The following is a 12,500-nucleotide window of genomic DNA, read 5'->3' on the forward strand; positions in this document are numbered from 1 at the left end:
TATTATTCAATTATTCAACTCTGACAGTTCAACTTATTACCATTTTCTAGAAATTATTTATATATATATATATATATATATATATATATATATATATATATATATATATATATATATATATATATATACATAATATATATTTTTATATTTTTAATATATATCTATACCTCTTAAATATGTACGCGTGTATTCTTTTGAACTTTCTATTCATCAAATAATCCAGAAAATGATCAGTTTCTACAGAAATACAAAGCAGTGGATAATATTAGTTAATAAACATGGATGGTAATCAGAAACGTTTTTTTGAGCAGCAATTCTCCATATTAAAATGATCATGCCGATGAAAATTCAGCTTTGCATCACAGAAATATATTACATTTCGCGACATACGTGAAAAAACTGCTATATTAAATTATAATATTTTATTGCATTTCGTTATTCAAAAAAATTGCAACCTTGATGAGCAGAAGAAACGCCTTTCAAAATGATTTAAGAATCTTACCAACCCCAAACTGATTTTTAGACCAATAACTCACCCTCGCTTCGCCTTTCAAACCCCTACCGCTTTCTCCTTTTGTGATTTAACTTAAAAACAACTTTTTAACAACAGAAACGCATTCTGGGCGAGCAGAACCGCTGAAGCAGCCGGCAGACCTTTGGGACTCGTTCGCGTTCAAGCAGAGCGACCCCGGACTCCGGCGAGCGTCAGTCCCGCTCGTGATCGTCCGAAGCGTCTCTCGTCTTCAGCAGCGGCGCTCCTCTGTCCTCCATGCAGGAGTCGCACCCCCAAACCGCAGACGTCTCGGCCGTCAGGAGGTTGTAGGCCGTCTCGGTCATTCCCGTGCAGACTCTGTGAAACCACTTCTGACACGAGGCCTCGCAGAGAATGGCCTCTTGGTCATCGTTCACCTCGCTCAGGCACACGCCGCACGGATAGACCGGCTCGGACGAAGAGGACGCGCTCCTTCGGCTCGCGGCGTTATTGGCGCGGCGGGCGTCCGCGGGGCGAGGAGACTTCTTCGAGGCTTCGCCGTCGGCGTGAAGGACGCCGTTGAGTTTTTCCGCCCCGCTCTTCGCCTCGCCGTCCCGGGCCTTGTGTTCTTCGCAGTTCTTGCTCGCGGCTCCGCCCGGGTCCTGCTTGACGCCGCTCCGCTGCCGGGGCCGGCCCGGGCTCCCCGGAGTCCCCTCGGGGCTCAGGTCGTTGCGACCGACGTGCTCTCCCGGGCCTGCTCTGAAGCGCGCGACGCTGCTGCTAAACGGCTGCCCGCGATTGGGGTTGTCGCCGTAGATGAACCGGTTGTGGCCCGCGGGATGCTGGGAGAACGGATGGGGCTGGTTTCGAGGCAGGAAAGGGGCCCCGGGCGTCCTGGGCGGGGCATAGCCGCTGTGCCCTGGGTAGTGCGAGTGGACGTAATAAGGGCCGGCCGGAGGGAGCGGCTTCAGGGACGGGGAGCTGTAGCCGTCGTCGAAAGGGTTGGAGGCTATTAGGTGATCCGCGCTCGGGTTTGGAGGCGGCGCATATTCGGACAGAGGAGAGAAGGGTGGCACCTGTCGAGAAAGAGGCTTATTGAACGCTTATTTCTAGCATTTGCGAAAACAATGCATTCAAAACGATCCTCTCTGTTTTACGGCACTGCAGTCGTTTGGCGGTTAATAAACGGAGCTCTTTTTTGATTGGTCATATGCAACGCTAAGAACGTCATTTAGGCAACTTTAAAGGCGATTTTCCTCACTATTCAGATTTATCGTCCCCCTCAGATTCTCAAAGAGTTAATAATAATCTCTGCCAATGTTGTTCTTAATAACAAGCTTATCTACTCAGCTTTCAGTTGATGTATAAATCTCAATTTCCAAAATTTCTCCTTATGACTGGTTTAGTGGTCCAGCGACAAACATCTTTCTTCACTTCCTGAACACATTGACGAAGGATGAAAAGCTACTCTACTGTCCTACAATTTGAGGTATGCACGATTTTTTTTTTTTTTTTTTTATTGTTTATGACTCACCGAAGCTTTATATACCCGATTAAAAATTTTGTAAAAACTGCAAAATATTATTATATTTTAAAATATGTTTTCCGGGGCAATATCTGCTCAGATTTAATTTCCGTGATCGATTCTGAATTTATTTTCAGCATCATTACTCCGGGCTTCAGTCTCGGAAATCATAATAATATACTGATTTGCTGCTCAAGAAAGATTTCTGATTATTATCCATAAAAGCATTTGCGCTATTTTAGTTGGAATCGAATATTTTTTTCCCACGATTTGCTAAATGGGAAATTAAAAAGAACAGCATTTATCTGAAATAGAAACATTTTGCAATATTATAAATGTCTTTACTGACACTTTTATTCGTTTTAATGCATCCTCGATCAATAAAAGCATTAATTTCATTTATCGATTAACCTTCCGACGGCTAACTTTTGAACGGTGCTGTATGTTTTTTGCAATAATAAGTCTATTTATATAATCGTTTAATTTGTTTATATCGAACGACTGGCAGGTGATATTGCGATATACGTTGAAAACTTTGTGTCTATGAAGAAAACTAAAGGGAAATATTACCTGTGCGCTTGACTTGCGTCTCTTTTTCTCTGGACTTCCCAACAACAGCCCAGGACTGCCTAAAATATCCAGTCCACCTTCACCCCCTGGAAGAAGAAAAAAATTAATAAAACACAAAAAGTAAAGTATTTAAGCTTGATCTATAACATATCGCAACAATAGCACTTGTATAAACCATACGCTTTCATTCTAACATCCCCATATAATGACTTTTTGGGTTGGACCTTTAAAAGGACTTTTTTTATTTTAAAATTTTATATAATATATTTTAATAAAATTTTTTTATATATATATATATATATATATATATATATATATATATATATATATATATATATATATATTTTTTTTTTTTTTTTTTTTTTTTTTAATAATAATAATTATTTTATTACCATTGATTTCACCAACTTTTAGTAAATTGGCATTAAAAAGTTAAAAGCTAGTAGACATAAAAGCTTACAAAACCTGATTTTCGATTGCAATTTAAGTGTAAATCATTACATGCCAAAACAAAGCACACCATGGCAGCAGCACACCATGGTTATTAGTTAACTAAAATTAAGGAGAAAAAAAAACATTAGCTGAAATAAAATAAACAAGGACCAAAATAATGTTAAATGCTGTTTTAACACATTTCTCATTTACGTTTAGCTCGACTTGATCCATTAAAATGACTGAAATAAAAATGAGCAAATACAAGCATAAAAATGGCAACACAAAATCAAAAAATAGCAATAAAAGCTATCTCAGCACAGAATATTTCTGTCGTTATATGCATGCGTTCAGACACGAATGCATGCTCATGTTTTAATTCATCGCCATATTCCCTGCGCGTTCTTGTAACTTTGAACTTCAGCTTTTGTGATTTCTTGCTTTTTAAGGTTACCGCGTGAACATCTGATGGCCAGTTTTGTGCTCTACTGAAGTGCGTTTAATAAGAAAACTTTGGCAGGATTTCCTCAACTCCAAACTTCCTCAAAACTCTCCGGAAAGTACCGTTCGTCTGACAGCGTTCACTTTGAGGCCTGTCGCGCTTTTCAGTTCGAAACGCGCATCTGAGCGTGTCGCTGTCTACTTTTCTGCTCCTCACCGAAGGCCCGAAGGCCGCCAGACTGCCGCTGTCGCTCCGGTAATCACGACGGACACCGAATCAAGCCTCTGAAAACACGGAAAATCCACGTTACCTCGGTTTCGTTTTAGAGAGAATGAATCTTTATCCTGCTCTGTGGACATTACAGGCTCCCTCACATGACTCAAACGCGCGGGAAAGAACGGGAAAATGGTGTGACTTTGATGTTATAAAGAGTGTTTGTAGTCAACTCGTCTCGTTCTTCCCCCGTTTCGCTGCAATCGCGGCGGCGGCGGCGCTCCGTGAGCGACCGGGAAGCGAATTTTCTGTTCCTACTATGGCGAAGGCTTTTCTATTAATATTCATGAGCTGAACCTCGGCCGTGCGAACCAATACAAATCGACGTCGTCGACGTAATCTGTTTAATATTCATGAGACAAATACGTTTGAATGGTTTTAACGTAATAAAACTCTTAAACGATCGTGGATTGGAATAACATTATATCCATGCAGTTGCTTATTTTAATGGAGAAGCTTCGTATTCGTAAAATAAAGAGATTATGCTCCAAATTAAAGTTTTATAAGCGTTTGTTGTTATTATTATTATTTTCATTTGAATAGTTCTTATTGTACTGTTCTGACGTAAGACATTACTTGTGGAGAAAAAAAAACAACATATCCTAGCCCACAGGATTCAAAGCTCATTAATATTAAAGAACGCGTCCTCTACCCGCAGGTGAAAACGTCAGCACGGCCTAATTAATATTCATAAGATAATCCTTCGCTTTAGTAATTTTGGTAATCGCGCGATCGGGAAAGCTGCACCAAAGTTTGGGAGGAGCGAGCACCTTTGGCTTGTTGTTTTACGGGTCAGTTCGCGGAAACGAACGGCGGCTCTGCTCGTGTCTGTTTACTTCGGCGTGGCGCACGTGAACGCCGAGCGAAGAGCGGCGCGCGACGGGGACCGTGCGTGAAGAGTGCGTGCGCGCGCGCACATCAAAGCACGTGCTCGTGTCTGAAGCGTTGCGTTTGATGTAGCCGCGCGCTGATGATGTCATGCGGTTGTTGTTGTTGTTGTTGTTGTTGTTTTGTGGCTGCAAAATAAAGTCAAATACGTTTCATTTTGTTCAAAATATATATAAAAATAATTAATAAAACAATTATTTTTAAGGTTTTTTGTTTTTGTTTTTTTTAAACTGGATATAACTAACAAAAATAAAATATATAAATTAGTGCTGTCAAATGATGATTCATTATTAATCACATCTAAAATAAAAGTGTTTGTTTACATATGCGGGTACTGTGTTTTTATGTATATATGTGTTTTCAAAATATTTTACATACAATATATATTATGCATGCACATTTTTATTTATATATATATATATATATATATATATATATATATATATATATATATATATATGCATGTGTATTTCTATACATAATAAATATACACACCGTAAACACAAATTATTTAAACAAAAACTTTTATTTTAGATGCAGTTCATTTCAATTAATCGTTTGACTAATATAAATACATGAAAACATTTTATAGAGTAAAGAGACAACATTTTCAGATTTTCGACATTTTTATTCAAAATGAAAATTATTCTTAATAAACAAACAATCTTATTTGTGGTGGGGGGGGTAACTATACCGTAAATGTCTACCTTTTGGCATAAACATTACACCGTACCGCTGAACAGAAAAGAAAACAACTCTTCCGGTAAACACATGGTACACGTGTTTAGAAAGCAAAGCAGAATATCGAGAAGCGGGATTTATTTTTTAAGAAATACATTCGGTTTTTAAGGCTTATAGATGCATTTGCTGCTGCAGCGTGATGGAAAACATCACAAAGATCTCCCTTTTCCCTTCAGTTCAGACCGATTCAGAACAAACAACTTCACCAGAAGAATAATAAAGCATTTCATAAAAAAAAAAAAAACAAGAGTTTAAAGTGACATGAAACTGGACCGATATCATTTCCTGAGCAAAATCACCCGTATTAGGCGGATGGTCGTCGATGATAAACATTTGACACGTTGCGTTTCTAATCTGCAACTTGGAGCTGAAGAAATCAGGAAAAATAAAACGCATGGAAGTACACGTGCACGCGCAACGTGTAATTTAACAATTTAACACAACAATCGATATCGTTCAAAACACTAAAACATATTGAAACGCGTACAAAAACATGGATCCCGGCATCAAATCTGGCTAAAAACGAGCCTAAGCTCTAAGATCTCAGCTAAGGCCTTGTCTTTAGCAGGAAAGCGAGTATTCAGCCAGTACTTTCACAAAATCCAGGGCACATCATTTAACCTCTGCCAAACTAAATGTACAAAACACAACACAGTGATTCTCCTCCAGCGAGAAACGTTACAAAAAGGAAAAAAGGGCTGAAATGCATCGTCTTTGGTTTGCTCGGAAGTCACGAGCGATTGAAAGCGTGACACCGCTTTCGGTTTCCTGACGTCTCAGGAATAAAGCTTTGGTTGGAAAAAAAAACGACAAAACGCATGCGAAAGAATCTAGGTTCATTCCCGGTGCAACGGCGACCACGAGTCTTTGGTTTCAGGCTGTTTGCTTTAAAAAAACATTACTAAACTGATTGTGTCTCTCTGATTGAAATACAGCCAGCGATCAGTCTCCCCTGATTGAGAAGAATTTCAGCCGCATGGAATGTTAATATAATATAATATCTCTCTCTCTCTCTCTGTATATATAATTTTTCATGTACAATAACATCCGTGTTGAACTTGAAACTCTAATGAGGGAAACCGATCGCTGCCAAATTTGATTTTAAGGAGGTGAATCCCACAAAGCTGAAGAATTTCAGGCTAATATTTTACTCCAAAATAAACAGAAAAAATAAATAAATTATATAGCGCAGTGCCTTAATTATTTTCGTGGCAATTCATTTAGGATTTTCAATTAAAAAATATAATGTATTTTTTTATATAATGACAGTTATTGTTTGCATTAAAAACTATTTAATGTCGTGACAATTATATAAAACAATGAAAGGTATTTTAGATCATGTCAAATAAGCCATTAATTTATGGTTAGCATCAAAAAATAGATTTTTCATGAGAATTAAGCAATTAATTTATTATGATCTACATTAATATATTTTTATATTAAATAAAGTAATATATAAATGAACCGATATATTTCATATCATAACAAATAAGCAATTAATTTACATTAAAGGTATATATATATATATATATATATATATATATATATATATATATATATATATATATATATATATATATATATATATATATATATATATATATATATATATATATATATATATATATATATACATATATATATATATATATATATATATATATATATATATATACATATATATATATATATATATATATATATATATATATATATATATATACATATATATATATATATAAAGTTATATAAGTATATATCATATATATATATATATATATATATATATATATATATATATATATTTTTTGGGTGAAATGTGCTTATTCGTCAAGCAAATAACACCCTGGTCTCAAAAAAAAAACTAGCAAATGATTTTCCTTATGCACAATTTAACCTTTTTTAGTTTTCTGTTGATTCTGGAGTGAAATACGTCACGCATTCACGACATCTGTCATGCATCTCCACCTCGTTTGGTCTCAGGACGTCAAGACGTCTCCGAGTTCCTTAAAGCAGCTCTTTTTTTGGGGGGCGTTCGCTGGTCTCTGGGCGAAACGTCTTTGGTTTGATTCACGGATAATCTCATTGTCACCTTCTCCTCCCGGAGACCAGCGAAGCGGACAGAAGAAAGGAAAGAGCAAACAGCTCTGAGGATGATGGCGAGTCACCGCTGCACCTTCAGCTGCGAGGAAGAACGAAAAACAAACTACGAAACAACTCCAAACTAATCTGAAAGACAAGTGCTACACTCAAGATCCTAAATCTAAAATAGCATCCACTATTTCAAAGCACTAAAGTAACTAAAATGCGTACTCAGTAGTACATATACTGTATGTCGAGAAAAATAGATATCTTCGGAGGCAAAAAGCGTTCCTGATTTGAGCATTATTTTTGGTTTTCAGAACATTCAGACATTGCAGGCGAACCTCATCCGCAGCTCCTCACACGTTAAGGCCATTGTTTATTAAAGCTATCGGTATAAACGCCCAGCATTTTTGGTTACTTCGTACTCTAAACGAGAAGAAATAAACTACGGCAAAAGAAAACACACGTCGGGTCAGTCGCCCGGAAAAAAACCCTGTCCATCAAAACCACGCCACTGTACAAAACGCATGGCCTTCAAATCATCCCTGAGACACGAATCAAACACAACCGCGGCTAAAAATCAAAAGGTAAAACGAGGTAGTATAAAACAGGGACTATAAGAGCAAAAGTACACACATTCATACGACAGACCTGAGAAATCTAACGTGACCTGAAGCAAAAAAACTCAACTGAACGCTTAACGTTTATGAACCCGAGGTAGGTGAAAAAGCGCCATCCGGACTGTGTGCGACGCGATGAGCCGGCTAGCCCCGCCCACCGCCTGCTCCTATTGGCCCAAAGCCCTGCATATTAAACAGAGACGGTTCTGATTGGCCGAAATTGCGCCACGCAGCCGAACGAACGGGTCAAAAAAAACGCAGCGCGCTCGTAATTCAGGATTAAACAGACGGACGAACGCACAAACGAACACGAAAACGACGCCGTCGAGCGGATAAGTGGACGTTAAACACGTAAAGAGAAACTGAGGTAGATCGGGAAGTCAAGAGAGGCTCTCTCTCTCGCGCCGAGGTTACGTCAGAAAACGCGGCGTGCGCGTTTTTTGGACGTTCTTCTTAAACACATTCATGGTGGGTGAGATTCTAGTTTCTTTCGGACACACAGCGGTTTGTAAAAACGCACAGAAAAAAAAGAGAGAAAGAAATACATTCACCGAGAAAGAGGGCCTCGTGGACGTCTCGGGTCGTCCACGCTGAAAAAACGATTTTTCTTTTTGGTTTTTTAAGGTAAGCTAATTGTTTTAGCTACGTTTAAAAAAAGGCTAGTCAACTACGCCGTGTAGCTAAATCGATAGCAACCACCTTAAAAAAAAAAAAAAATGGTCAATTTAACGAATCATTTTTTTCAGTAGTCCGTTTAAACACAAGGGGGCACCAGAGAGCGCGAGTGTTTTTTGCTAACGCTTCATCATTTCCTGTTCCTGAAGAGTGTCGTCCGTCGGTGGAGTCGCGTGGCGCCGCGGCTCTTTCTCTGTAACCTCGCGGACGGGCGTTTCGTCCGACGCTTCGCTCTCCTCGCCCCGCAGCGACGCCGAGCGGCTGCCGGCGCCCAGGGACAGGTTCGTCGCCTCGGTGTCGTCGTGAGAGTAGCGTCCCGAGTCGCCCGTCTCGTGGCTGCCCTCGCTGGAATGAGAGCCCTCGCTGTCGGCCCCCGGGGGCCCGAACAGGCCCTGCAGCGAGGACGGCGGGTGCTGAGGAGAGGTTTCTGTGTAACACAGCAAGGTCGTGCCGTGATGATAGGAGTAAGATGGACTGGAGACCCTCTTCACATCCTGATGGAGGAAGTAAACACCGGTGAGATATATATATAGTTCTCCACACACTACAACAGAGAAAAACGTCTCTGTAGACATGTCCAAAAGAGGCATATATAAGTGCCGTATCTATTATATATATATTTCTGCCATATGCATATCAACTTGAGACAGCGACCACTGATAAGTCATTGCTGAATCGAAATAAACATTTTCTGTAAAGCTGCTTTGCAACAATTAGCACTGTGAAAAACCGAACTGAATTAAATCCTATAGACAATATTGTATTTCACCCCAAAAGCACAATGAAACACACACAAAATTATATTTTACTTAAAAAATGAAGACAACAGGCTTTTTCCGCATCAGTTATAATTTGTTAATTTCTCTAAATTTCTTGTTTATGTTCGGCTAATAATTTTTTACATGCAAACAAATGAGACATTACTATTTAATAATATATTCTTATTTACAAAAACCTGTAAACATTGTCCTTTTAGTAAATTTATTATTTATGTAATATGTATCCGTATGACTTTTTTAGATTAATGTTTTATTATTTTATCATTATTATTTGTTGTTGTTGTTTTACATTTTGATTTAGTTTAAATGTTTTTTCAGTTTTGTTATGAGTAGTAATTTATTTTGTTTTATTATAATTGTTTTTTATTATTATAATTGTTTTAAATAGTTTGGCAGTATTTACCACCCATAACTTATACTTATTTATAATAATGACAATAATAATAATAATTATTATTATTATTTATTGTAAACTGCTATAGTTTACTAATATATATATATATATATATATATATATATATATATATATATATATATATATATATATATATATATATATATATATATATATATATATATATATATATATATATATATATATATATATATATATATATATATATATATATATATATATATATATATATATATATATATATATATATATATATATATATATATATATATATATATATATATATATATATATATATATATATATATATATATATATATATATATATATATATATATATATATATATATATATACACACATACACACGTATGTATTATTTGTAATATTATATTATATTTATATTTGCATTAATCCAAAGCGACTTACAAATGGAAGCAATCAAAATCAACAAAAGAGCATATTAATAAAAATGAAAAGTATTGTTTTGTGTATTTCATACCTTGCTATCCCTCTTAAAGAAGTTCCATCTCTTTCTTTTCTTCTTAATGCCGGGCTTCACTGGTCCAAAGCTGTTAATGATCAGATTGGTTCCGCCCTAAAAGAGTGAAACACAACCGTCAGAGCATGATTTCCACAAAAAAACACAAGCACGCTCACGCAGACACATACGAAAGGTATTCTTAGGCAGGAACGTATCATTTTAAACATGCCTTTGCATCGATGAAATGATCCCTCATCATGGGCATCATCACCTCCACGCTCTCCGCTTGACTCTGATTGGCCAGACGGACAGCGGTGGGCGGAGTCTGCCCTCCTGCTTGTCTGGTGGATTTGGTCGTGGAGGATTGCCTGTGTCATAAATAATGCAGTCAGCCACAGACTCACCATGGAAACAATCCATTCACGGACATTTGAGAATACATTTGCAATTACTTTGATATATAATGTGCAATAATTAGCAAGAATTTATCTATTGACTGAAAAAAGTGTCCTTTTAGTATTATTTATACGCATTTATAGTATTAATTTATCATTTTAAATTAGCCTTTATAATTACGTTTTCATGTAAAAAATTTAATAATTTTGATTAATTTTAATTTTATGTAATTTTAAGTCATTTTTGCAAGTTTAATTAATTTCTTAAATATTTTTTTATTTAGCTCTTATTTATGTTTTGGTTTTAAGAATTTTATTTTGTTCAGGTGTTGTTGTTTTTTTTATTTTAGTTTTATTTAGTTCATTTGCGTTTTTTGTATATCATCTAATATCGAATTGAATTTTTCAGCTTTATTGAAATCCTATAAATGAGTCGGGTTTTAGCGGTGGTTTATCCAGGTGATCTCTTACCTGCTTTTGCTCCTGCAGGCCAGTATGAGGATGCAGATGATAATACAGGCTAAAGCGATGCTCACGCCCACCACTATCCCCGTCATTGACCTCTGATCCAGGTGATAGAAACCATCGGAAGACGCTGCAGACAGAGCAAAAAAACTTGAATTCTTGAACGTCTATGTGGATTATCACATCAATGCATTTAAACGCAATGCTTCTATCGATCTGAACATCCAGCTTAAAGAGGCTTCTGTTATTCACCCGTGCCGTGGGCGGAGACGTGTTTTCTGGGGGCGTGGCCATCTGTGTGCACGGTCAGTTCTACCGCCGAGGAGAACGGCCCGTCTCCCATCTGATTGGACGCCGAGACCTTCACCAGGTACACCTGACCAGACTGGAGATTCTCCAGCAGGGCCATCGTGACGCTCCCTGACAACGAGGGACACGTTATTAAACAAAAATTCACTCGAAAACACTGTGGACCGACAGGGAAAAAACACTGTTTAAGCTGTTTTGTAAAAAAAAAATGTCTCTATTCATTAATTGTGTAAATCACAGTAAAGACAAAAAAATAAAAAATAAATGCAAACTTTGCATGAAAATTATTTAGATTTAATCCAGAGACGCTCAAAGTGCAAACTGATTTTCCAATCTCAAAAGTGAGGAAAGTTTTTTTTAAAGAATTAAATAAATGAAATTAGTGCATTTGCAAATACTTTAAAAATTATATATATATATATATATATATATATATTAAAAAAATTATATATTAATATTACTATATAAATATATATATTAATGTTAATATATATATATATAAACCAATGACTTGCAATAATTAAATGATAATTTTTATTATTACAATAATTAAAATACTCAATTTCATGAGATTGTAATGAGATTTCATTTATTTTATATTTTAATAATGCTGTGTGACGTGTTTTTGTCATTTCTATTAGTTATTAGCTTTTATATTTCTGTTTAGCTGAACAAACAACGCTGCGATGTACAGATATTTCTGAAACCTCAATATATAAAATAATCAAGAACGACGTATTTTAGCATTACATTGTTACAGGCTGCATTTGCATTTACGCTAAATGTCATTTATTTTGATTTTGAACTGAAATATGACGCAAGCACGTTCTCGGACGGGTTTTTTTTGACATTCACCCATCTGGGATTTTTACTGCCGGTCTCTTTAATCTTCAGGATCAGCGTTTTACTGCAAACTGTGGCGGTTATTTGT

At 36.6% G+C, this 12,500-nt stretch overlaps 2 protein-coding genes across 2 annotated transcripts in view; both read right to left on the minus strand.

The window, feature by feature from the left end:
* Positions 1-110: 110 nt before the first annotated feature.
* On the minus strand, positions 111-4,196 carry pygo1 (pygopus family PHD finger 1). The gene is made up of 3 exons (XM_043216710.1): positions 3,752-4,196; positions 2,568-2,653; positions 111-1,548 (listed from the first exon to the last, which is right to left on the minus strand). Exons 1-3 carry the CDS (start codon positions 3,798-3,800, stop codon positions 706-708), a joined length of 978 nt encoding a protein of 325 aa, XP_043072645.1. The 5' UTR covers positions 3,801-4,196; the 3' UTR covers positions 111-705.
* Positions 4,197-8,792: 4,596 nt separating this feature from the next.
* The window catches only part of prtga (protogenin homolog a (Gallus gallus)), a 36,232-nt gene continuing 32,524 nt past the window's right edge, over positions 8,793-12,500 (minus strand). Inside the window, exons 15-19 of the mRNA XM_043264318.1 lie at positions 11,513-11,680; positions 11,267-11,390; positions 10,630-10,768; positions 10,419-10,514; positions 8,793-9,217 (exon numbers count right to left, since the gene is read on the minus strand). Coding sequence (XP_043120253.1) covers positions 8,843-9,217; positions 10,419-10,514; positions 10,630-10,768; positions 11,267-11,390; positions 11,513-11,680 — 902 coding nt within the window. The 3' untranslated portion in view covers positions 8,793-8,842. The remainder of the gene's footprint in view (positions 9,218-10,418; positions 10,515-10,629; positions 10,769-11,266; positions 11,391-11,512; positions 11,681-12,500) is intronic.

Source organism: Puntigrus tetrazona, chromosome 18, assembly GCF_018831695.1.
Source record: "Puntigrus tetrazona isolate hp1 chromosome 18, ASM1883169v1, whole genome shotgun sequence".
NCBI lineage: Eukaryota > Metazoa > Chordata > Actinopteri > Cypriniformes > Cyprinidae > Puntigrus > Puntigrus tetrazona.

Coding starts and splice junctions, on each gene's coding strand:
- pygo1 (XM_043216710.1), bottom strand. CDS start 3,800: ATGTCCACAGAGCAGGATAAAGATTCATTCTCTCTAAAACGAAACCGA. Junction 2,654..3,751: donor CTCTCTAAAACGAAACCGAG/GTAACGTGGATT, acceptor TTCTTCTTCCAG/GGGGTGAAGGTGGACTGGAT. Junction 1,549..2,567: donor GACGCAAGTCAAGCGCACAG/GTAATATTTCCC, acceptor CTTTCTCGACAG/GTGCCACCCTTCTCTCCTCT.